General features: G+C 44.4%; 3 protein-coding genes across 3 annotated transcripts; all 3 read left to right on the top strand.

The window, feature by feature from the left end:
• The first annotated feature begins 361 nt into the window (after window positions 1–361).
• LOC124683408 (protein MICRORCHIDIA 2-like) lies at window positions 362–11,561 on the top strand. Its single transcript, XM_047217921.1, has 20 exons — window positions 362–476; window positions 568–657; window positions 1,561–1,595; window positions 1,685–1,763; window positions 1,870–1,959; window positions 2,683–2,758; window positions 2,857–2,935; window positions 3,013–3,141; window positions 3,410–3,508; window positions 4,562–4,666; window positions 4,749–4,898; window positions 5,564–5,656; window positions 6,862–6,913; window positions 6,993–7,104; window positions 7,422–7,630; window positions 8,618–8,682; window positions 9,193–9,278; window positions 10,142–10,184; window positions 10,269–10,375; window positions 11,300–11,561. Exons 1-20 carry the CDS (start codon window positions 362–364, stop codon window positions 11,301–11,303), a joined length of 1,818 nt encoding a protein of 605 aa, XP_047073877.1. The 3' UTR covers window positions 11,304–11,561.
• Window positions 11,562–13,918: 2,357 nt separating this feature from the next.
• LOC124683406 (ribosomal RNA small subunit methyltransferase-like) lies at window positions 13,919–15,869 on the top strand. The gene is made up of 2 exons (XM_047217920.1): window positions 13,919–14,297; window positions 14,915–15,869. Exons 1-2 carry the CDS (start codon window positions 13,977–13,979, stop codon window positions 15,662–15,664), a joined length of 1,071 nt encoding a protein of 356 aa, XP_047073876.1. The 5' UTR covers window positions 13,919–13,976; the 3' UTR covers window positions 15,665–15,869.
• Window positions 15,870–16,318: 449 nt separating this feature from the next.
• On the top strand, window positions 16,319–24,853 carry LOC124683405. The gene is made up of 2 exons (XM_047217919.1): window positions 16,319–17,573; window positions 24,659–24,853. Exons 1-2 carry the CDS (start codon window positions 16,319–16,321, stop codon window positions 24,817–24,819), a joined length of 1,416 nt encoding a protein of 471 aa, XP_047073875.1. The 3' UTR covers window positions 24,820–24,853.
• The last annotated feature ends 1,562 nt before the right edge of the window (window positions 24,854–26,415 follow it).

Genomic DNA, 26,415 nt, shown 5'->3' with positions numbered 1-26,415 from the left:
GGATAGGGTTGAAATCTGAACGGTTTTACGAGTCGAAGGGGGTATGTTGAACGGTATTAGAGTTTGGGGTTGTAATCCGAATTTTACTGTAATTTGGACTTCTCTTCTTTTCTTTTTTGAACATGGTGCTAGTTTTTTTTTTTGGCATACATGATGCTAGGTTACGATTTGCCTTTATGCATGAGCCGTGTCCAAAAATAAAAAAAACCTAACTGGAACGCAGGCTGCTAATCGTGCCCTTGTTTTACACCGTTTTGAAGGGGAAAAAGCCGTTCCAGGGAATTGCGTCACATAGCAACAGCCGTCGGCGGACTCGTCGGCAAAACCTCCCCACCGAACCGACCTAAACCCTAACCTCCCAATGCCGGCGGCGATGACCGGCGGCATGGGCAGCGGCCCTCGATCCCTCGATTGCCGAAGCTTCTGGAAGGCCGGCGCGTCCGAGGCCCCCTCCGCCCCCGCCCGCGAGTTCCACGGTTCGTCCTCAGCTCGTTAATTCTTTCGTTCCGCGGAGCATCGCCGTGAATCGCGCGCGCCCGCTGATTTCCTGCCGTTTCGATGTCGCAGATGCGCTGGAGACGGGGGACTTCGACCGCGCGCGGGTGCACCCCAAGTTCCTCCACACCAACGCGACCTCCCACAAGTGGGCGTTCGGAGGTTGGTGCCCCTCGCCCTCGCTGCTCCCAATCCGTATCTGTTCTGCCCTTTGGCTTTGCTTTTTTTTTTTGTGTGTGTTGGTCAAATTAGGGGCGTGGGCTGTTAGGGTTTTACATGCCGATGATGAAATTTACGGTGTCAAATTCAGAGAGCTAGGTTTGCTTGAGCAAAGGGGGAATATCAGATAACTGTCTGGAAGCGTGATTCCTCGATTTCTCTGAATGGGTTGGTAGAGAATTTTGTTCAACTATTCTAGATGGATGATACACATTCGTATAGTTTCATCAGACTGCTTGCTGGCCTTGCTGTTAGTACCAATAGTGTGTAGTAGCTTTGCTATTCAGAATTGCAGGATACATATCTTGACCCTTTATAGGATTTGTAGTAACTTCGAGTTGTGTGGCACACATGTGTGATATCAGTACCGATTTGCTCTTTAGATCGCAGTCTACAGATAATTTTCCTGTATCATCTCTAGAACATATTTAAAAAAATTATAATATGGTCTAGCGACAGTGAAATAGTTGGCTGTACTTTGACAACCGGATTTCTAAAGCAAAACGTATCCTGATTTCCCAATTTGTCCATTCAAAGTTATTGTTTTAGCAAAATGAATTTCATGCATGTTCATATGCGTTTCATGCATGTGGTAACCCTAAAGAACACACATTATGTATGTTTACTCGTTTGCTCTTCCTTTGTGGGGAAGAATGTAGTTTAGTGACAAACTGCAAATGAGATGCTTGTTGTTGGAGTGTTTTGTTTTTAACATAATAAACAGAACAGGTAGATGGTATGGTAACTTTTCTCGCATTTGTTCTTTATTTTAACTTGTAAGTGTTACTTGTGCCACCCTGGTCAATATTATCCTGACATTTTGTTTTTTGTTCTTTTCTGTTGCAGCTATTGCTGAACTTCTTGACAATGCGGTTGATGAGGTTTGTAATATCTGTTAGAAACTTCATTCATTTAACTCCAGCATTTCTAGTGCCTTAGAAACAATCATCATCTGATAAGGTAATGTCAGATTTCCAATGGTGCCACGTATGTGAAAGTGGATAAAACCGTCAATTCGAAAGACAATACCCCGATGCTAGTTTTCCAAGGTACCCAGATTCAATTCAAAACATGTAAATCAAATAAAATTAGTGGAATAGGTTGGCCATGGCATTCTCTACACCAGTTCCTGCTAACTTGAAGCTACTGTCACAGATGATGGAGGAGGAATGGATCCTGAAGGTGTGCGGAAATGCATGAGTCTAGGATTCTCAACCAAGAAATCAAAGACCACCATTGGGCAGTGTATGCAGCATTCTGTTTACATTGAGATATTTCAGTACTTATACTAGTTTTTTCTTGGATTGCAAATATATAATTTCAAGAATTGTGCACTCTGAGTCTGGAGAAAGGCTAGTAAATGAGGAAACTGGAATGGAAGGAATATGTGATAATACTTACTACTTTCACCCTACACTCTTAGTTTAAATTAGTCCTTTTTAACACTTCCCATGTTTACGCTTTTGTGTCGCACTGCTGTATAGGACAACGTGCCATTTAATGGAGCATATAATTATTGAGTCATGGTACTTACTATTCTTTGTTTTCGACTTAGCTAACTGTGGTTTAGTGTGTAAGCCTGTAGGGGTGCAATATTTCTTTATTCAATCCTAAAAAGGATGTGGAAACCAGGATGTCTAAAAGTTAGTATGGTACCCAAATTACATAATGGAGTGACCCTCATCGGTAGCTAATTTTTCTAGACTTATATGCGTTAGGTTGTAGTTTCTGGCTCTATACCTCACAGAATTCAAACGATCTTTACTTCAATTACCTATTTGCTGTTGTTATGAAATGTTCTGCAAATTTAAATATAATTGTTCATAGTTTCCACGGAGTTGTTCGAATGAGTTTAGCAAAAATATTATCTTTCATTTAGTATCTAGTTGCTCAACGCTTCTTTCTCCTTATTAAAACATTTATTACATCTATCTATTATTAAGTCCCTACCTTTTGGCCGATTCACAGATGGAAATGGTTTTAAGACCAGCACAATGAGACTTGGTGCTGATGCAGTTGTTTTTACTCGTGCAATCCGTGGAAGGTAGATAACCTTCATTTCTTTCAGTATTGATTTATTTTGAATCATTGATGGAATTTGTTGGATTTTCTGTATTTATTGATGATTATCACAATTTGCAGTAATGTTACCTTGAGTGTTGGTTTGCTCTCTTACACTTTCTTGAGGAAAACAGTGAAGGATGACATAGTTGTCCCCATGGTAATGTCATGTTGGATTAGTAGTGTGCCGGGTTGCAGCTTTCTCTCGTGCGCTGACATTTTCTATCACTATTACAGCTCGATTTTCAAGACCAAGATGGCAACATCGTACCTTTGGTGTATGGTTCACAGGCTGATTGGGACAGTAGCTTAAAGATAATGCTTGACTGGTCCCCTTTTTCTTCAAAGGAAGAACTGCTACAGCAGGTGCATTCATCCCTACAGTATTTAGTCCATTCCCCACTTCCCCTGTCATATTTTGAGATCAAATAGTGAGTTTTCGTAGTCAGTATGGTAATTGAAGTTGTTCTTCAGTGCAATGTACCCAAGCTTGGTTATTTGATTATCACATATTCTGAACCTATACCAGATGACCATAACCAACTGTACAGTGTACAGCGATATCTTATGTTTTTGATAGGCAACTGATTCTTTTGTATCTACACACTTATGGATAGTTTCCTTGTGTACTCAGTTTGAGGATATTGATAGCCATGGCACTAAGGTGGTGATATACAATCTCTGGATGAATGATGATGGCCTTTTAGAACTTGACTTCGACGATGATGATGAGGTAAAATTTCTTGCAGGTTTGATTGCAAGTACTATGCATTACCTTCACATATTTTGTAAAGAACATCCAAATGAGTGTTTAAGCGTTTGAGCATCTTTTATCAACAAGAAAAGCAAACACAGTTACAAGAGTTTAGAGGTGGACACAAGGACCCTCCTCTCAGTACACACATCACAAACCCAGACAGACTGAACATGAAATTATATGTTTATACGCACATGTGCTGTTTCTATATTGTTGTTGCAGAGCAGATTACTTGTGCATGTGTTCACAATTTGTACAAAAATAGACAAACTGAACAGGAATTTATGTTGTTCTTTACTTGCAAAACTTGGTTACTGTTCACATATAGTCTTCATACTCTTCCTGCAGATCTAGTTTCTGTGAACTTGTTCATAATCTACACATATTAGACAGTGGCTGGGGCTTGAAGGAAATCACAGTGGGGGAAAACAGTGGTGACTCTAGGATTTTTTGAAATATGTTTTTTATATTGTTGAGAAAATCGTCCATACAAAATATATTAACACTTTCCTACAGAAAACTAAGGTTTAAATTCGCAAAATTATAAATGTACCTTATTCATGGCAACGAAAAATATCTCAAATAACTGGATATATAAACTGCAAATTCCTAGTGTGTAAACTCTCAATTGCTGCAACATCCCAGCGTGCCTACGCTGTAGATATTTATTTAGGGAGGCCAATGTTGTAAGATGGAATATTCATCTACTCAATAGATGGGCTAGAACTTATTTTGAATTGGCCGGTGTGGTAAGTGAGAGATAGCAGAGGCGGGCTGGACAGATGGTTTCATGGCCCAAAATGTAGCTTTCGTACTCACCAAAGGTCCAATATTACTAGACCGATGTGGCAGTGACCGGTATGGGCTAAAATTGCCCAGGTTCGCCCTTCCTATGCTCCGCCAGTGATATTAGATGATGAGGCAATAGTTGCTATTGTTCTTGGCTTTAGTTCGGGCAGAGCATGGCTCCATACCACTCTTCCATCATCGTACTGATTACGTTGCTATACCTCTATTGCTCAATTTCAGGACATATTACTTAGAGATCAAGCTAAAGACAGTGGCGGATTGACAAAGATCCAAAAAGAAGTTATTCAGCAACATATATCCCACAGACTCAGATTCTCATTGCGCGTAGGTTTAATTTCGTTGTGCACTAGACTTTTTCCTATCTGGCTTACATATCTGATGAGTAATTTGTTTTGTCAATTTGCAGGCATATACTTCCATCCTTTACCTTAAGAAGTATGAGAATTTCCAAATTATATTAAGAGGAAAACCTGTTGAACATATAAGTGTTGCTAATGATCTGAAGTTCAAGAAAGTTGTTACTTACAAGCCTCAAGTCACACATGATTCTCAAGTGGTAAGTAATTGTGTAAAGTTGTTACTAGCCTCAAGTCACACATGATTCTCATGTGGTAAGTAAATGTGTGTGATAGAGACATGGGTTTTGTACATCCGAGTACACATGCTTTCTTTATTTTAAGAAATTCAAAACGTATGCTTTGAAATTTTCAAAGTTCCTCCAAAAAACTCACATGCTGATATTACAATGATGTACATATTTGCAAAATTCTGTGCTAAAATGAGTTGATTTGTACTAAACTAAAGTTCTAAGATTTTTGAGTGACCTATGCTTTTGCAATGTCTGGTGAAGAAAATAGTTGATTTGTAGTATGAACTAAAAAGAAAAGCATGAGAGGCTAAAGATACATGTTTATATGCACTAACTAAAAAGAAAAGCATGAGAGGCTAAAGAGACATGTTTATATGCACTATTTTTGTAATTTTGCAGAGGCAACAAAAATATTAATTTATGCATGAGACTTACAGCTGCTCCCCTTGAGACTATAATTGTGTATAAATGTCATTTTCCCATGTGCCGCTCCTTTTCACGATAGTCTGCATATAATTTCGTTTATACTTTGTTAGTTTTGTCTCGGATTCCATTGGTTTGTCTGTTCAAACTGATTGTAGTTGCAGAAATAGTCACTTCTGTTCACCGCTGCATTTCAATTGAAACTGTAGGTCTCAGTGAGGGTAGATATTGGATTTGCAAAGGAGGCGCCAGTGCTGGGCATTTTTGGGATGAATGTATACCACAAAAATCGATTAATAATGGTAACCACTCTATCCAGTTTTGAGTTATTTGTTCATTCATTTTTCTTATTGTTGTTATTTCTATTATGTACTATATTGCTTGGATTGGATCTCAGCATGTAGGCAGGGTTTATCTTTCACTACTAAGAACTTGGTATGTCATCTGTAATGACAATTGGAGAAGTATGACTCCTGGTGGACCGGTGTGTCAGTCTGACTAGATAGTTCTACTAGCTGTACTTCTGTAGTGGGTCATTTTGAATCAGCGAGTGACATAAGTTATTTGTTGCATGCTTTTTTGCTACTTGATCACTTATCCTCAGTATTCAAGTAGTGAATTTGTGGAACAGTAAAGACCTAAAGGGTTCTTCTGTAATCATTATGAATACTTCTTTTGTGTGTGTGTGCTAGTCATCGTTCTTAGAGAACATCTGTGTGGGTGTGATCTGGGTTGATGTCTTCTTGCTATAGAGGGCCAGGACTCAAAGAAATTTGTCTTCTGTTTTTATTTTATTTTTATTTTTATAACTGGCGCTAACCATTTTAAGACTTGCAGAATGCATTTTGGATCGATACGAATGTTGAACTGTAAAATACACCTATCAGTTTAGATACTAATGTTAACTGTAATATCAGTGATTTCCCCTCAGATAGATACTAATGTTGAACTGCAAAATAAAATACACTTACCAGACTCCCCAAGCTTTACCCTTGATCGTCCTCGGGCAAGAGAAACATCCGCGGGGAACTTAAAGTTTGAGAGTCCCATTGTTTGATCGTAGTTGAATCTGTTACATAAGGAATATCAAGCTGCCAGTATGAAAAAACGAAAAACTTACCAATTTTTTCAGGCATCTGTCTAGTTTCTATGATAATCACAAGGGCCCATTTACAGGACAAGGCCATAAGTGTCTTTATGAATCTTAACAACGTCATGGCATGCTCAATTAGCTCTTAACTTAGCTAGTGGAGAAGTTAGCACTTAGCAGTATTTTCTTGCATATTTTTTTCTGTTGTCAAACATGTTGAAATGTCAAAATTCTTATAAACAATTCAGCTGTTGACCTTAATAAAATCTTAAGATTCTGAGCTGGGCTGACTATCTAAAATGTACAATTCTAGTGATTCAACTGTGCAATACATCGGTCGAAATTTACTTTCTGTAGAAAGATCTGTTGCGTCACAATTTGGGCGAAAGACTTACTTCCAGTAAAAATCCTTTGCAGCCCTATTGGAAGGTTCTTCAGGAAGGATCTAGTAGAGGGAGGAGTGTTGTAGGTGAGTTTCATATGTTTACTACTTTCATCAGTGTTACTTTGTTTGTTATTTCTTTGGAGTGACACTTGCCATGATTTAGGTGTACTTGAGGCAAATTTTATTGAGCCGGCGCATGACAAACAAGATTTCGAGAGGACTCCACTATTCATCCGGCTAGAGACAAAACTTAGGCAGATTATCATTGATTATTGGTAAGTATCTTTGGCCACTTGGTTCAGAATCATCTTGTGATGCTAATCAGCTATTAGTTACTCATCCTTATCAAAGATATAGCATATTGCATTTTAAATACTTGAATAAGCTTCATAAGAAAGAAGAAACTCATTGCTGATCACTGTCGCTGTATTTAAGCAACTCATTGTTAGTAACAGTACCTCAGATCACTGTAATTGGTATTACCACATGTACTAAATTGTGTGGCAATACCACATACCTTGGGCATGCTGCACGCAGCCATTTGTCCTTATTCTGTTTCATATAATGTAGATTCCTGTGTTGGTGTTTGCAGGAAAGAGAGGTGTCATTTGGTAGGTTACCAGCCAGTGGATCCACAAGTAAAGTCTCAGTACAAGGATGGTCGTAAAGATTCAGGTGGTCCTGGGCCTAAAGTTCAGCAGAAATCATCAACTGATCAGAGGATTGGAAGGCGGTCATCAAATTTGCTACCGGAAACATATGACGATGCAGCAGCCATGGGACTGACAGCTAATGGTGCAGGTATTATTTCTATACAACGGTTCCTCTTTTGGCCTTTCATCATTTTAAAAACTGCGAGTTCTTATCATACTGCCGTGTTCCGAGATGCCAAGTGAACACATGGAAGTGAGAAATATTACTTACCTGAAATATGTTCGGCTGTTTAGCTTCTGTTCAACTGAAGGTTGTCGTGCAACTAAATAATGGTGTACACTGTACAGTACCGAATAAAAAAATCTTGTGATGCTGCTTACCCTTTTAGGGCAAAGCTAGTGAGCTGCTTGTCAAAACAAAAAGGTCAAGAGCATGATTTTTTCTCTCTTTTTGTATTATTAATCATATGGAATATATATATTGAAACTAGCATGTGAGCGAACATCTTCCCTAAAGCCCTGTAGAATGTAGGAGCCTAGGTGGAATGCCAGAGCAGCTCCTGATTGGATCTTGACTTGGTCAGTTCGGGCATATCAAATGTCCAGGTCTGCTTGTTTAGGCGAAGAATGGGATACATGGAAATTCTATAGGTAGCATGTTTCATCTAATCTTGTTTGTGAAGAGATAATTGCTGATATACCACGGAGTAACGTTGCTCATACACCACTTATTTTCAACTTATTTCCCATAAGCCCATCCCTATGATCCATGTGACTGGTGCGATGAGGCCATTTGTGTTGCTAGGCCATGCAAATTAGGAGTATCTTGTTGTCTGAAATAAGTTTGTTTGATTTTCTTGAGAACATTATTTCATAGTTATTTGTACAAGTTATTTCTACACGAGAAGGTAAATCCCGTGTTAAAACTTAACAGTATAGACACATATTTAGAACCAGGTTCCTCTATGAAGTATTTTGTGGTATGCAGATATTTTTCCACTGTTTGCTCTTTGACATAAGTTGACCAGAACTTTTTTTTCTTCTGATTTTCTGTTTTCCTAGACGAGAATCCACATAATTTCTGAATGTTTTTATTGTATAATTTATTCTGTTCTTACTATTTTATTTTACCTAGGTTTTGGTCGGCAAGTTTTTGGTCAAGCACAAGAGAATAGTATGAATTCAGCAGGCTTGGAAGAGGTTTGCACCTCTTTGGCTTTCCGCTTACACTTGAGTCATGTTGTCCTGGTGAATGTTGTTCTTTTGGTTTTCGTTTCTTGGACCCCTAATGTAGCTCTTGTTGACAATAACTGTGCCTTCTGTGTCCACTTTCTTTACCAATGGATATTTTCCCAATGTAATAATAGCCCCTTCTAGGCACATTTCACAAGTTCCTGAATTGTTGCTCCCTTAATCTCATTTTTTTTGCTGATGCAAAAGGCTTATATAATGTGCACAGCCATTTGGTATGTTTTGGCACTAGGTGAGGGTTCTTACAGTTCGCAATCTAGCATGATGCAAATATAATGGTGAATTCCTATGTTATGCTACAACTAATTACTCTTTTGGCATGCACACATGTGATATTTTTTAATATGGAGTAGAAAAATGGAAGATATATTGCCTGCTGCCTCTGCATCATAGATGCACATAGCCATGCACACACATCTGATCATTACTCCTTTTATTATCATTTTTTGCGGCATTCAGGATCTAGTAGAAACTGGCTCTCATGGTGTACTTGATCCCAATTTCATTGAGAAGCTGAGTGAAGAGAACATTTCTCTGTTCACAAGGTAATTTCTCATGGTGCATTCAAGTTCAGCTTGATATAGTTAACGAAGTTCTCCAACTATCGCTATAGAACTACTTTCCAGATGGATTTCGTACTTACATGTCATTTTAAAATTCCTGATAGGTTCTGAACATGATGTTGCTGTTTGTACGTTAGATCTTTTTTCTCTCAATGTTGCGCATGCCATTAATTGCACCATCAGTTACATTACCGTTATTAGACGAATCATTGAATGGCGTGTGACTTAAGTTTGTGACTGTTGTAACATGTTTCGCTCTGAACAGGCATCTTCTTCTAAATTTCACCTCATCAGATCCTATAAATGGGCTGTCCTTTGGACTACAGTATGCTAGGCTATACAATTATTACTTTAAGTGGAGTGACTGATCGAGTGAAACAAATATGGCAGATGTGCCATAGTTTTATGCGGCACCATCCTTCAAATTTGTTAATTATATATAGTCAAAAGTTATATTTTGAAGGTGGAATGACTGATCTACTAAAATAAATATGGCACAGGTCTTATGTGGCTCTATCCTTTCAAATTGTTTACTATACATCCAAAAGTTATAAAAGAAGTTAAATGTGCAATTGTGGGTTGAAGTTTGAACCTACAAATGCATTTTGAAGCAACTTAATCAACCTTTTCTTGCTGGACTTTTAACCGTTTATTTTTCACGAGGAAAGTTGGTGCTAACTGGAAATCTGGTCATGTTCTTTTTGAGTGGTGTCCAGACTTTTGGCAGTTTCCTTATTATCACAAAAGAGCTTAACATGTAGTTCTGTTTATAGGCTAGGTGATTGCGTGTTTTGAAATCACTCTTTATCATTTTTGCATACTTAACTTAATATCATTCTTTTCAGGCGCGAAGAACTTCGACAGCGAGATACACAGTTGAAGCAGACAGTATGTCATACCGTTTGAAGTGATCAGTTAATGGCTGGCTGGCATATTGTGTTTCTTGATCAAATCTGAATGGTTCTTTTGTAGATTGGGCAGTTGGAGCATGAACTAGAGGAAACAAAAAGGAAATGCTCTCAGCTTTCTACTGAGTTGCAGGCACGGAAGAGCCAGCAGCAGCTCCCTTACATGCAAAGGTTAGTTTGACTACTCCTGACATCATGTTTTTTGTAAGGGCTGTGCTTCGGACTATATACCTGCATAGTTCATTAATCTCACATACTTACATTAAAACACCATACAATAAATTATTTTACCAACATAGATGTCTTCGGGTTTGCGAGTTTTCAGTATGCAACTTCGACCATTACTTTTTGTGCAAGCATGTAATGCAAAGTAAGTTTAAGCAAAACTGCAAGACTATTTTTTCCCAAAAATTTAATCTCACCATTTGCAATTACTCCCTTTTTTTGAAAGATAATATATTAAAATGCTAGCAAGCCGCCTCATTAAAAACCTTCCAGCCCCCTTAGGTACCCTGGTAAGGAAAAGAGTGCGTCAGAAACTTGCAGCCCACAACTCACACCAAGTTACAATCAGCCCCAAGGCTGTGAACTAGAAAAGCAGGTGGCTCAGCATCCCAGGAAAACGACCCATCTTGTAGGCTTATATATTTTGCACAAGAATGAGCCGCCTGGTTAGCCTCGCGACGAGCATGAACTAAGCTAAAATTTGTAAACAACAAACTCAACTCACTAATCTCATCTAAGACCTGCTTGATTTGCAATTACTCCCTAACCAACCTAGATTGTTTTGAAATAATTAGAGAGCCTAGAAAGCACCCCTGGCCGAGCTTTCACCTGTTTGTGCAAATAAATCTAGTCGGTTGTGTGAAATTTTCGGCCGAGTCAATTTTTTTTTGAAACAAAGCTCCTTGGTTTATTGGCCAACGAGGCTGGTTAAGTCAAATATTTTTGGCTGAGTCAAATAGGTTGAATTGTCTGCAAATACGAAGCTCCTTGATTTATCTTTGCAGTGCATGAGAAATGCACATTGTATTTCTTTGGCAATGCAGTATTGATCAACGAGGCTGGTTAAGCTAAATTTGTCTTTTTTCCCAGGTAGTATCTCATTAAGGGCATGGAGCGGCAACCAAAGCTAACAAAGAATTCAAGGTGTAAAGTGCTGACGTTGTTAATATTCTTGCTAGTACTAAGTAGGGATCAGTTGTAGTTGAACTACTTGGAGGAACATTACGACGTAAAATTCCAGGTGTGCGTACCAGCATGGTTGTGTGATGTATATATGTGCCACGATACAGTCCAGGACGTCGTCTCCCCATATATTTTGTGCTCGCCATGGGAATCCTGTGAACTCTTCTCACATTGCTTTCACGAATAGTCTGTCAGATTATGCAATATGCGGTTTATGCAATGAGCTCATGCTTACATGTAAGTGGGGTTGACATCTTGAAAAAGAAATTATCTCCCAAACATGCAATGAACTCATGCTTACATGTAAGTGGGGTTGACATCATGAAAAAGAAATTATCTCCCAAGCATCTAAACCCGTGTGAACGAGTGCGGTAATTGGAGGCCTCTTTGTTTAGAAAAGAAAATTGATGACAGACACTTCACCATGCATCATACGTAACGCGTATAAAAAAATATGCTATGAGAAAAAGACGCAGATGCATCCGGTTTCTGCAACAAACATATGCTTACATGTACACGTTGCACCTTTTTCTACTTTGAATATTGTGATAACCATGTACAATGAAACAAGTTCTCATGGGGAATTTAGATATATTCTTCCAGCCAATGGATAATTTAGCCAGGGGTAAATGAACTGATCCTGATGTTTTTTTTTAGAATAAAGCGCTGTGTTTATATTAACTCAGAGAAACATCCATTACAATAGTGTTTTCAATACTAGTTGGTGGAGGAACACCAAGCCAAAACCTATCAACTTTATTAACTCAGCCTTCTTTCGCTAGCACATGTACATCACCATTAGCAGTTCTTCGTACAGCACAAACCGAGACATCAACGAAACCCTAGAGGAGTTCCTTTATTTCCTCGATGATTGGTCCATAGAGAGACCCATCGCGTTCCTTCTGCACAATCTTCATTGCGACCCCTGAATTATCCGTTTCACAATCCTCTGGATCTGATTGTCCTTGGCAAGAATTAACCCCTGTCGGCACGCAAAGAGTTCGGCACTTTCAACATGGACAACATGGGTGAAAAAATGGCTGGCTCCTGCTTGGAAGTCTCTATGGTGATCCCTAAGGACCCCCCCCACTCCGTTGCCTTCCGACTGGTTGAAAGCGCCATCAGAGTTGATCTTATGCCATTGGTACTCAGGTCAGAGCCAGTGCTCCATAACCTTAGAGGTCGTTTTCAGAGGTTTCACAATTCACATGAATCCCATTGCACTCTTCAACCACAACACACGTCTGTAGCGCAATGAACTTCGGGTCTTTAAGGTTCCGCGTCTCGCGAGCATCATTTCTAGCCTGCCATAGATTGTACAACATGGTAAAGAACCAAGAAGTCTGATCTGCTGAGCTCTTGCCAATCCAATAGGGTAGCCATCATTTCTAGCATGGCATGCTAGTCTTTTCGGCGGGGGTTCTAGTTGATGCTCGTGTGCTTTGTAAGCAAAGAGCATGCCATTGCCGAATGGAGACATGTCCAGAAGCAATGTGCCAAACTCTCTGTTCTGCTGCACGCTAAACAGATAACGATGTTTAGTACCCACTGCCAGACCATTCTCCACCAAACGCCAGACATGGAGCTTAGTTTTTATAGAAAAACTCATTTAGCTTTGCTTCATCCCACGCCCCTCCCTTAGGTTTTATGAAATCACTGACTTTCTCCAGGAAGTTTTCATGTCTCCTTCCCAGTGGATACGGAGCCCAATATGCGGAATCCAACAGTCATTGGTAACACTAATTAACTGACCATTGCCGATACGCCAGATCAGGCCAGCTTTAAGCAAATCTCTTCCATGGATTATCCCTTTCCAGGTATACGAGGCACGTTTTGGGCAGCCGACAGACATAAAGTCACCCTGTTTAAAATATCTTGCCCTCAAAACCCTTGCACACAGGGGTCCGTGATCATTCTCCAACCCTGTTTGGCAAGGAAAGCTTGGTTAAAACATTCATAATCATGGAAGCCCCTGCCTCCCTCTCTTTACTCTTGCACATACGTTCCCATCCTATGCAATGAACCTTCCGCTGACCATCCTTGTCACCCCACCAAAAATTGGAAGAAATTGAACTAAGTTGTTTGCACATATTTTTGAAGAGTTGAAAGCAGCTCACTGTATATGCAGGAACTGCCTGTAACACCGACTTGACAAGGACACATTTCCCTTCCTTAGACATGCCTTGCCCTTTCAAGGACCCCACCAAGTTGTTTTCACTAATCCTGATGTTGATTGTGTGTTTTAGGACCACCTCATAAAATTTTATCAGTGTTGTAAAATAAACGTGAGAGAGCACCGAAAAAGGCTGTGGAAATTCGATTGTCCACGAAATACAGATTACCCCAAGAAAGAAATCATTCGTCAAGTTGTCCCATCTGATTTAATGGGCCTTCAACTTCGCTTGGGGCTGCATCAGTGTCAGCCCAAGCCCAGCAAAAAGTGAAAAAAGAGTCTTCTTTATGTTAAGACCTCCAAAACCCTAGCAACCTCTTCTCTCTCTCTACTCCCCGCGCGCCACAGCCACCGCCGCCTCACCACCGCGAAGGCCTCCATCTCCCCAGACCGGAGCAGCCGGAACCCACCATGGCGGGCGGGAAGATCCAGAAGAAGCGGCACGGGGGAGGCGGGGGCGGCGGCGGCGCCCGGCTGCAGGGCGGGATCCCGTTCGAGAAGTCCAAGGGCCAGCATATCCTGCGGAACCCAGCGCTGGTGGACTCCATCATCGCCAAGGCCGGCCTCAAGCCCACCGACACCGTCCTCGAGATCGGGCCCGGCACGGGGAATCTCACCAAGAAGCTGCTCGAGGCCGGCGTCAAGGCCGTCGTCGCCGTCGAGCTCGACCCGCGGATGGTTCTCGAGCTCAACCGCCGGTTCCAGGGAAACCCCCTCGCCTCACGCCTCAAGGTACTAGCTCTTACAGTTTTTGTACTACTATATTATGCAAATAATTTCGGGGATAAGTTCTGCTGCTGTGTCGGTTTTGTGCTGTGCCCGCCCCGCAATTCCTGCTTGAGATGACCAGTTTGCGTGCGGTACTGTAGCTGTTCTGTGAGGGGAAATTGGGTGTTCGATTTTCTGCTGTGCAGATCATTTTTGGTGACCTGTATACTGTAATTGGGAATATATTCAATTTAGGCGGCACATGGAGAACTTGGGTTGGTATGGTGTTTGTGTTCATGGAACTGAATTGTTATGTGCTACAAGGGTATAGCTCTGTTTTCTGTAGTAGCGAGTTAATCAGTGCTACATGGTGATTGTTCCTGTGAGTTCAGTGTGATAGTTCTATGTATGACCGCGAGTTATCCTAAATAAGTTTTGCTTATACACGAACTGACAACTATGCTATCGATGATTGTTACAGTTACTAAGCACTGTTGCATATCGTCATTTGTGATTATACAGAAATGCTTCATGGCTGATCACATAGTATAGTATTGGTGTGTCAATAGTTCTATGTAGTTGCAATGTTAACTGAATATGTTTGTTAATAATGATGAGTATTCTCGTGAATCATAATGCAGATTATCCAAGGAGATGTGCTTAAATGTGATCTTCCGTACTTCGATATCTGCGTGGCGAACATCCCATACCAGATCTCATCCCCTCTTACATTCAAGCTTCTGTCGCACCGTCCAATCTTTAGGTGTGCTGTGATCATGTTCCAACGTGAGTTTGCCATGAGACTTGTGGCGCAGCCTGGAGACACTCTCTACTGCCGTCTATCAGTGAACGTGCAGCTCTTATCACGTGTGTCACACCTCCTGAAGGTTGGGCGGAATAACTTCAGGCCTCCACCTAAGGTTGATTCTTCAGTTGTGCGTATCGAGCCCAGGAAGCCCCTCCCTCCTGTCAGCTTCAAAGAGTGGGATGGACTTGTCAGGATCTGCTTTAATCGGAAAAACAAGACCCTGGGCTCCCTTTTCAAGCAGAAGCGTGTCCTTGAGTTGCTAGAGAAGAATTTCAAGACAATGCAGTCCCTCCAACTCGCCCAAGAATCTGGAATGGCTGAGGAGAAGATGTCACCGGATGATGTCGCATTGCTTGCGAATATGGTTGAGGACCTGAGCATGGAGACTAGTGATGAGAAGGATGATGATGACATGGAAATGGATGATGGCGATGTGGCAGATGATCGTGCTAGTTTCAAAGAGAAGATTATGGGCATATTGCAGCAGGGTGATTTTGCAGAGAAGAGATCTTCCAAGCTGAGCCAAATTGATTTCCTGTACTTGCTGTCTCTCTTCAACAAAGCAGGCATACATTTCTCATGAGGAGCGCCTAGTCAGCCAGCTTGAGATAAATCTTGACAACCCGTTTTTATTTTCTGGTTCATGTGTTATGCAAGTCCTATATAAGTTGTAGGTCCACTATGTGCTATAAGTTGAAATATTTTTGACGTCATCGGTTTTGCCCCAGCTTTAGATAACTCTAATAGATTTGAGAAGTTCTACATAAAGAAGTTCAAACATCATCGCATACTTCTGCTTCTAAAATTTGTATGGTTTTGTATCGCCATGTTATTGTAGATGTATTGTTTGGTTTGCCTGCTACGAATGCCAATCTTAGTTACTGGTATTTTGACGTTGGTTTTATGATCGAACTGAATCTATCAAGCTACTTTTCTTGTCTAGGAATCAAGTGTGGAAGAATTTTTGAAACTACTTTTCTTGTCTAGGAATCACGGTGGTTTGGTATGACACACGGCAAAAGATGGGGGGGGGGGGGGGTCAGGGGTCAACAGTGTGGAAGTCGACTGCCCAGACTAACGTGTTGAGATTTCAATCCCTACTTCCCGAGTAGACCGCAAACCAGTCCAAGTCTTTCGTCTCACACAGATCTCTCTCTCGCACACTGTATAACTCACGCACTATATTCTGTGACCTGTGTCCATCTCTCTGTAACTCGCACCTTGATAGAGAGAACACATGGATATTGCCCTCTCTGCCGTGACGAGCGAAATAATCAGCCGGTTTGCGTCTTTCCTCATTAGCAAATACAGAGAGCACACATGCCTTATCAAGAAGAAGAGGAACCTAGAATCGCTGCGTCGGCTCCTTCTCAGGGTTCACTGCGTCGTCGAGGAGGCCGAGGGGCGATACATCACAAACTCAAGGATGCTGCTGCAGCTCAGGATGCTCATGGAGGCTATGTACCGGGGGTATGATGTCTTGAACACCTATGGTCCCTTAGAACAGATCAGAACACATGTGGAGGTTAGTGGCTCTTATACCATGGCTTTCCCTATCGTCAGACGTTCTGGTAGCAAGGAGGTGCAGACTGCACTGGAAACTTTGGAGGGCGCCACCACAAACATAAACGAATTCATCACGCTCCTAACAGGCTGCGAACGCATGTTTCGCAGCCCGTATAGTTGCTACCTTTACATGGACAACTTCATGTTTGGCCGCCAAGTTGAGAGGCAGCATGTCATGAACATCTTATTGCAGGATAATGATCCCCATAGGGGTCTGACCGTGCTGCCGGTCATCGGTGGTTGCAGAGTAGGCAAGAAAACTTTAGTCTGGAGCGTTTGCTCCGACGAGAGGATCTGTTCCCGCTTCTCTTCCATTATCCATGTCAATGGATGTGAGATTCAAACAATTGACCATGACAGCTTCAGTAATGTCAGGACTTTGGTTACCGTTGAAATTCAGTCAGATGTGGATGACAAGGAATGGTACAAGTTTCACTCACTGCTCCTGACTCGCACGGGTAAAGGAAGCAAGGTTGTGATCATAAGCCGGCTGGAGAAGCTAGCGAGGTTCGGAACCGTAAACCTGGTACGAATCAATACCTTCTCACAAGAGGAATACAGCTACCTTTTCAAGGTCCTCGCGTTCGGTAGTTCCGACCTGGTGGACCATCCGCACCTAGCATTGATAGGGAAGGAGCTAGCAACAATGATGAAGGGGTCACTTGTCCATCTAAACGTGTACTCCAGCATGCTGAGAAACAACCTGAATGTTCCATTCTGGATCCGTGTCCTGAAACTGTACAGAACAATTATGGAGACTAATCTATCCACCTTCGGAGAACACCTGAGAGCTCTTCTTGACAAAGGTAGCACCGTAGACATCACTGAGTTCTCACCCTCATCATCGTCGTCTCGATTTATGCTACTGGTCGGTGGAAAGGACTCCTCCAGATCAGGTGAGCTCCCCAGGATGACATTTGGAGACTGTTGACGTCAGAAACCCCCTGACGGGCAGAGACGGTCAACACGGTAGAGCCGGAAACAACTAGGGCTGCGGCTGGCCCCAGTCCCTCAGAGCGACGGCCCGCAAAGCCTCCTGGTCGCACGTCCGATGTTTATCACAAGGGCGTGCCACCCGACCTATACCCGGTCGGGAAGGTGTGGATGATGCCTCGCTTAGTTTCCTCGCATGGCATACACGTAAACATTAAATCCGAGCCTCGATCGGCTCTCGAGTTATCTCGTGAATCGGCTCAAAGAGCCGATTCACCCATGATCCGACGGGGTGTCCGAATATATGGTGGTCCTGCTTGATCAAGGTAAAGCTAATGAGATCTACGACGATTTAGGGTTTTCACCGCATAATCGGATCATCCTACTCACGATTGGGCCTCGCGCTCGCGCACGGTGACCGTAAGCCGATCCTAGACAGGGCCTAAAAACCAACACGAGGTTGATCCCGGAACATCCTTTCTAGGGCTAGCAAACGCCACCCTACACGCCGCTGGATCCTCCAACCCTTTGTAAGGCCTAACTATTGCGGATGTTAAACTAATCCTTGATGAAACAAGGAGCAATCGTAACCGATCAGATCTACTAAACTATGATCAAGCGGGGTGCCGCCCCTACACCTAAGATAGGTGTAAGGGCGGCTAGACATGCAAGGGTTGCACTACGATAGCATGTAATATGAAGAACACTGCTAACCCTAACATATCTAAGATAACTACGTTGCTCGCCATCAAAAAGGCTTCAGTACGAGCAACACATGAACAACGTGGGCAGGCTTGTGCTGCCTAGATCGCAAGATGCGATCTAGGCAGCATGGTGCTTACCGGTAGAAACCCTCGAGACGAAGGAGTTGGCGATGCGCCGAGATTTGTTTGTGGTTGAACGTTGGTTGTTGTTTATTCCATAAACCCTAGATACATATTTATAGTCCAGCGGACTTTCTAATGTGGGCGTGCACCAAACCGTGCACGAGTAAGATTCTAACTTCTAAACTAAGATGCGATCTAATATGTTACGTATACGTGGGCAAACAAGCCCAACTTGGTATAAAAGGCCGATTCACGTATTTCTTCTATATATATTCTTCGAGTCCATCTTGATCGCGGCCCACCTCTGACTCGGTTAAATTCTGGTGATAACACATGCCCCCCTGGTTTTGGAAATGACATTTCCAAAATCATTATGCTCTTCTTTCGTCGGGTCACGTCGTGGCAGAGCAGAACTGCCGCAGAATCCTCATCATGATGCCTTGCCCCTTCCACTTCTCCACGTAGCCGCAAAACTCTCCTGTTGGGCAACATCTCCTCGGAAACTGCTGTGGCATTGAGTCTCTCTCATATCCCCTTTATTTAACCGTTCTAAACATCTTGCGTCTCCTTTGTTCTCCTCGCATTGGCACCAAAAAACCCTCTGAGCCGCCATGTCTTCTTCCTCCTCCTCCGAGCTTTCCTACTGGTCCGACTCCTCCCGCGAGACGCCGCCGGAAATTCGTGCCCCGGAAGACTGGGACGAGGAGAGCCATGCCTCCTCCATTTGGTCTGAGGACGACAAGTCCTTGACCAGCGGGGATGAAGATCTTCAGTTCCTCGCCGACGGGGAACCGGGAGTCGAAAAGCGAGGACGACCGGTTCTCCCGGGACGGCTGCCCCACCTCTGAAGAAGAGGGAGAAGAAGACGGCGACGACGACGACTCCCTCGAGGGCTACCCGCCGGCGAAACGCCTCCGCATGTGGTGGGACGAGGACAGCAGCGACGATGAAGACGGGGATGAAGCCCCCGTGGAGGGCTACGGGAGTAGCGACGAGGAGCCCATCGGCAGCAGTGCCGATGAGAGTTCTGAGGATGACGAAGAGGGCAGTGATGGCCCGTAGATTAGGATCTACTAGTATAGGCCTAGCAGTAGTAGATTGGTCAATAGACCCTTCTTTTGTTCTTCCTTCCTTGAGCAATCGGCTCCCCATTGTAAGAAATCCCAATACTAATGAAGAATTCCCTTAACTTGATTTCGCCGATTTCTTTCATGCTGAGTTTGTCGACTGTTGGCCTAATCCATGCTTAGTGACTGATGGCAACGCATCAGTTTCATGATAATCTGCGAGATAGGCCAATTTAGCCACCCCTCCAAGCTAGCCAGCTCTGCCGATGACGATGGCACAGCCGACCTTAGTAAGTCGGCGACTTGATCTCCGAGCGGCGACTTTAAAAGAGCCCCGGAACTGTCCCGGATGCTCAAACCGATGACTCGTAACAGTAACACCACTCTCCAGACCAGTTGTGTCGTAGGGCTAGCCGATTCCAACCAAATCGGCTCCCCAGAGCGAAGACCTTTAGAGCGAGCTGCCCCCCCGAGCCTTAATCAAGGCGAATCAGCCACATATGCCGACATTAGCCTTAACTCACGACGTAGCCCCAAGCAGAGAACCTTCAGGGTGAGCTGCCCCCCGAGCTTCTTCAATCTACTTCTTGCGCCTTGCAGATCAGATCAGTTCCTTCCTTACCCTGATTTGCGCATCTAGGTTGCTCTTGGCGTTGTTCTTGAAGAGAGGATCCGAGCCCTTAAACCACTCCATTGAGGAGTTCTTCCATTAAAATCTCCCTTCGTGCTCCATTGACCCTCTGAACGTACCAGTTATTCCTCTTGAGTCGATGGCCATGCATCGGCTTTCATATCCTTAAGTCGATGTCTGCTGCATCGGCTGTGCTCAAAATTTTTCGAATTTTTGAATTTTTTTTTACGGCCGACTTATGCATCGTCCCCCACACTTCAATACCCATCACCAAAGGATGAGCTACTTCTACTGCATATCCTCGTGTTTTATCCACTCAGGTGCCCCCGAGCCGATTCTCGTCAAGAGAATTGATGGTATCGGCTCTGTTGGATAACATGTTGAACCCAGGCAGAATGGATGGTGAGGATAATTTTGGCCGACTGCTGGAATCGGCCTCCATGTTGCTTGTTCGATGAAGGTTTTGTAATGTCCCTTCATAAAATCTTTTGGGGCCGATCACAAGGATCAGCCTCGCCACGTTAGCTTATTGACGAGCTCTTGCTACTCGCTCAGGCCGGTAGATAAAACCAGCCCAATCTCTGATTTTATCCTGTTGGTGCGCTCGCTGTCGTCCACCTTGAGTGCATCGTATAATCGTGGAGCACTAAGCTTCGTCGGAAGAACGAGCACCATGTTTGTGCCAGCCGATGTTTCATCACCGGCTTTCCTTTGCTTGGGGCGCCACTCCATTTTCCGTGGACGACCCTCTTCATCCAGGGCTCGCTGAATCTTAGCGGCCAGATCAGGCCTTGCCTTCCTCAATGTATGCAAGTATAACCTCTCGGCTTCCTCCAGGCCGCGCAATCGCTGAACCCTGCGTTTCTGAGAACGGCTGAGTCCATCAGGGCACCACCTTGGCCGGTGGTACCTGTCTTCTTCTTCCCCTTCGCCTTCTGAATCTTCGAGATCTTTCAACCGAGGGGACTCAGCCTCGTTTGCTCCGTGGCGGGAGAGGCCCTAGGCGCTTGAATACGGACACGTTGGCTGCCTCCTTCTTCTTCGGTTGCATTCTCGGGCGTTGCCGATTGTGGGCAATCGGCTCATTCCTGAATCCCAGCAGTGTCTGAAGAAGGGACAGTCCCAATGCCTATCCTTGTTGACTTGCTCCCCCAGCTTTTCCTTGGCACGGCGCTCGTGCTCCTCCTCATCATGATCATGCCGACGACGTCTCCCCGTCGTCCCTAGCCGCACGATCTTCTTCATCATCGCCGTTGTATCGCCGGCGTTGGTCATACTCGACTCACATACTTGTTGAGGAGGTGATCGGAGAGAGGTCGTTGATACCTTATGTTTTTCACCTCTCCCTCTGTGACGTAGCGCTTGCCGTCTTGGCGGAGCCGATCGCGTGGAGCGGCTTCCTCTGTATCTTTGCTATGAGAGCAGCTGCCCTCATCTCCGTCCTCACCAGAGTGGTGCCCAAGATCTACCATGTTGATTTTGCACGAAAATCCGGCTGGCACCCCCCATGGTAAGTACACTCCACCATGTTTACGGCGGGGAAGGGGTGTGTGTCGACCTTCATGGCGTATTGGTTGAAAATCAACCGTCCGTTTTCTATCGCCATTTGGATCTCGCTGCCGCCACACCCTGCAGCCGTTGGTGGTGTGGGTGAACGTGTTATGCCACTTGCAGTATGGCTTTCCGTTCAGCTCTTGCACCGTGGGGATCTTGTGGCCTTCGGGTACCTTTATATGCTTCTCCGTGAGTAAGAGATCAAAAATCTGCTCCGTTTTGGTCACGTCGAAGTCGAACCCTTTTGGAGGGCCTTGTGGCTTCACCCATTTGCAGGTCACGGGGCCTCGTCGCTCGAGTCCATTCAGCCACTGCTACCTCTCGATCTCCCGCAAGCACCTTCATCCTCATCCGCCTCAACCAGGGTCACCGTGCGCTTGAATTTGTCCCGGTAAACATCCGGGTGGCGCTGCTCATATGCCGACGCGCTCTCGCACCATGTGCGCCAATGAAGGGTAGTCTCGCTTGGGAGGCCACGTCCTTGATCGATGATGAGAGACCCACCACCGCCAACTCGATCGCTTCTTTTTCACTTATATGAGCCGAAAAGCATCGGTTCCTAATGGTCCCGAAGCGCTGGACGTATTCCGACACCGTTTCCCCGCGCTTCGTCGTACTTGCGCTAGATCGGCGATACCAACATCGGAAGCCTCCGAGTGATACTCGCTCATGGAACCGCTCTTCCAACCGCTTCCAAGTCCGGATGGAGTTCGGTGGCAGCGATGTGTACCACCCGAAAGCCGATCCCGTGAGGGACCGTGCGAAGAACCTCACACGCAACTCGTCTGATGCTGAGATCGTGCCCAGCTGTGCCAAATATCGGCTCACATGCTCGATGGAGCTGGAACCATCCGATCCACTAAACTTCGTGAAGTCCGGGAGCCGATATTTGGGTGGTAGCGGGATCAGTTCGTAGTCGTTGGGGTACGGCTTGGTGTAGCCGAACGCCTTCCTTTTCGGCATCATGCCGAACCGATCTTTCGAGATTGCACAAATCTGATCCGCTGTGATGGCCGGAGGTGTCGAACCCCGAAGATTCACCGGAGTGGCATACTTAACCAGCCATGCTTGCTTTTCCGGTTCTAAGCCAACCGCAGGAGCTGGGCTGTGGAGGTTTGTCGGAGTGGCGTACTTAGCTAGCCACGTTTGCTTCTCGTGATCGGCTCCCGACGTTCCTCCCGCCGTTCCAGCAGGCCCCCGACGTTGCAGCCTCGGTTCGAGAGTGCCCAGGCGTTGCGGTCCGGTACGTATGCGCACGCGTATCCGTGCGGGATCTCCTTGGGTGCCTCGGTAGGAATTGGTAGTCACTAGGATCACCACCAATCTTGTAGACGACGTATGCCGATGAGTTCGGCAGTTCCGGTGCTGCCCATGCGAACGGCTGGGGTTGGAGTGGCATCTCTCCCTTGAAAGTCCCCAGAGCCGGTCCCGACGGAGAATACCGGTGGCTCATGATTTCCTTGACGACGCGCAGAGCGACACGCTCCAAGGTGTTGACCAGGCTCTCAGAGTGGCGGTGCAGCGAATGAGCCACCATGTAGTTGATTTCCTGCCGCAGCGACCTGGTGCGTTCTTCTGACGGGCGGAAAGGTCCACTCCATCGAGTGCGCCTTCGGGTGTGAAACCCTTCCACCTGACGCCATGGGAGCGGGTTCGGTGGAAAGAGCCGATGAGTTCGGCTTCGAGGGTTGCCTTGATCTCGTCATGTTTCTTCTTGAGCTCATCAGGTAGATCCTCGTACGTGACCGGAGTATCTTTCGCCATCTCGGATGTAGACGGCGATGTTGTGGATGTCGAAGGTTGTCCCACCGGGCGTGCCAGAATGTGTTGACGTCAGAAACCCCCTGGCGGGCAGAGACGGTCAACACGGTAGAGCCGGGAACAACTAGGGCTGCGGCTGGCCCCAGTCCCTCGGAGCGATGGCCCGCAAAGCCTCCTCGGTCGCACGTCCGATGTTTATCACAAGGGCGTGCCACCCGACCTATACCCGGTCGTGAAGGTGTGGATGATGCCTCGCTTAGTTTCCCGCATGGCATACACGTAAACATTAAATCCGAGCCTCGATCGGCTCTCAAGTTATCTCGTGAATCGGCTCAAAGAGCCGATTCACCCATGATCCGGACGGGGTGTCCGAATATATGGTGGTCCCGCTTGATCAAGGTAAAGCTAATGAGATCTACGACGATTTAGGGTTTTCACCGCATAATCGGATCATCCTACTCACGATTGGGCCTCGCGCTCGCGCACGGTGACCGTAAGCCGATCCTAGACAGGGCCTAAAAACCAACACGAGGTTGATCCCCGGAACATCCTTTCTAGGGCTAGCAAACGCCACCCTACACGCCGCTGGATCCTCCAACCCTTTGTAAGGCCTAACTATTGCGGATGTTAAACTAATCCTTGATGAAACAAGAAGCAATCGTAACCGATCAGATCTACTAAACTATGATCAAGCGGGGTGCCGCCCCTACACCTAAGATAGGTGTAAGGGCGGCTAGACATGCAAGGGTTGCACTACGATAGCATGTAATATGAAGAACAATGCTAACCCTAACATATCTAAGATAACTACGTTGCTCGCCATCAAAAAGGCTTCGAGTACGAGCAACGCATGAACAACGTGGGCAGGCTTAGTGCTGCCTAGATCGCAAGATGCGATCTAGGCAGCATGGTGCTTACCGGTAGAAACCCTCGAGACGAAGGAGTTGGCGATGCGCCGAGATTTGTTTGTGGTTGAACGTTGGTTGTTGTTTATTCCATAAACCCTAGATACATATTTATAGTCCAGCGAACTTTCTAATGTGGGCGTGCACCAAACCGTGCACGAGTAAGATTCTAACTTCTAAACTAAGATGCGATCTAATATGTTACAGATACGTGGGCAAACAAGCCCAACTTGGTATAAAAGGCCGATTCACGTATTTCTTCTATATATATTCTTCGAGTCCATCTTGATCGCGGCCCACCTCTGACTCGGTTAAATTCTGGTGATAACAGAGACATAATAGCAGGCTATGTTGTTCTGCCAATGAAGTTTGAGCTCGTGTGGGAGTCAAGGTTACCCCCTTACACCGTTATCTCTGCCACTTGTGTCGCAGAGAAGCATGAGCACTCAGCCATACCAAGGAAGAAACGCTGTAGATTAGATACGTCTATGTAGGCCATTTATGTGTCAGGCTGCTTCCTGATATAAAATCCAGTTGAGGGACTCTTCGATTCAATGGGATTTTATCTTATATCGATTTTTGGATGGTTGCCATATGATTTGCAGGACTGCAATTCTTAGGAAAAGTTCCTATGAAATTACTGTACTATGTTTTGGAGGAAAACTTCGATCCACTCCAAGTCTCCAACCTCCTTTTAGAATTCCTATGGTTTTCCCATGTTGTATGAAACACCATTTATTAGTCCTAAGGATTAAGGATAGCATAACACTCCAATCCTGCAGTTTTCCTATGTCTATTTTAGAACCCTATGTATCAAATAGGCCTAGAAGCATCACTTCTCGTTAACATAGTGTATATCCCCAATTTCGTCCTCCCAAATATGTAACGGTGTGCCCTTACACTCTTCTTGGTCCTTTCAGTTCAACAGATCCTCTTTTAACAATCTACAATTCTCTAGATAAAATCAACAAGAAATGCAAAGTATATGGATCTTTTTGGAGAAACAAAAGTGGTGAGGAAATATCCATGAAATAGACTGAGTAATTCGTGGTTGTATAATGGTACAAAAAATTGACGTTCTCTTCCAGCCATCTCAAACATTTGAGAGGCATTGGTTCTTTGCCTACACAAGAACTAATATCATATATAAGCCTTGCGATGCTTAAAGAACTTCGTCTTTCTCGTCGCTGATCTCCCTGCTGATTGACCTAGGCTTTCTATTTTGCTTGCTTCCTCTTAGGCTTGGATTCTTTATTGGCACACCAAATGGAAACACCAAGGGAGCACGACGAGTGAGCGCGGGAAGGGATGAGATTCTTCGGTTGTTCTAGCCCAGGAAGCTTCAAAGAGTGGGATAGACTTGTGAGGATTTGTTTTAATCAGGGAAAACAAAACCATGGCTCCCTTTTCAAGCAGAAGCTTGTTCTTGAGTTGCTAGAGAATTTCAAGACAATGCAATCTAGCCAACTTGCTCAAGAATCTGAAATGGGTGAGGAGAAGATGTCACCTGATGATATTGCATTGCTAGCTAATATGGTTGAGGATCTAAGCATGGAAACCAGTGACGAGAAATACAACGATGAAATGGAAATGGAAATGGATGATGGCGATGCGGCAGATGAGCGTGCTAGTTTCAAAGTTGAGCCAAATAGATTTCTTGTACTTACTGTCTCTCTTCGACAAAGCGGGTATTATATTTTTTGTTGAGGGACCGCTCAGTCAGCCAGCTTGAGATGAATCTTGACAAGGCATGCTTGTTTTCTTTTTGGGTCATGTTATGTAAGTCCTATACAAGTAAAAGTCATCCGTATGGTACTCTTATCTTAAATATTTTTGACACCATTGGGTTTTCCCCAGCCTTACAGAACTCGAATAGACGTACGGAAATATGTATATCCTTACATTAGTACTACCTCTGTCCATAAATATAATAGATGTATTAGATTTGTCAAAATTTAAATATATATAAATATTATTTAGTATATAGATATATCTAAATTTAGACATACCGAGGGAGTAGTAGGCTTGGTCTATCGTGACCATGTTGAGGGAGTGAATAATATTTGCTCCGTCTCATAAAACATGTCTTA

The sequence above is a fragment of the Lolium rigidum genome, chromosome 1, assembly GCF_022539505.1.
Source record: "Lolium rigidum isolate FL_2022 chromosome 1, APGP_CSIRO_Lrig_0.1, whole genome shotgun sequence".
Lineage (NCBI taxonomy): Eukaryota > Viridiplantae > Streptophyta > Magnoliopsida > Poales > Poaceae > Lolium > Lolium rigidum.
Note: the sequence above shows the minus strand (reverse complement) of the source record. Positions and strands in the feature narration are given on the sequence as shown.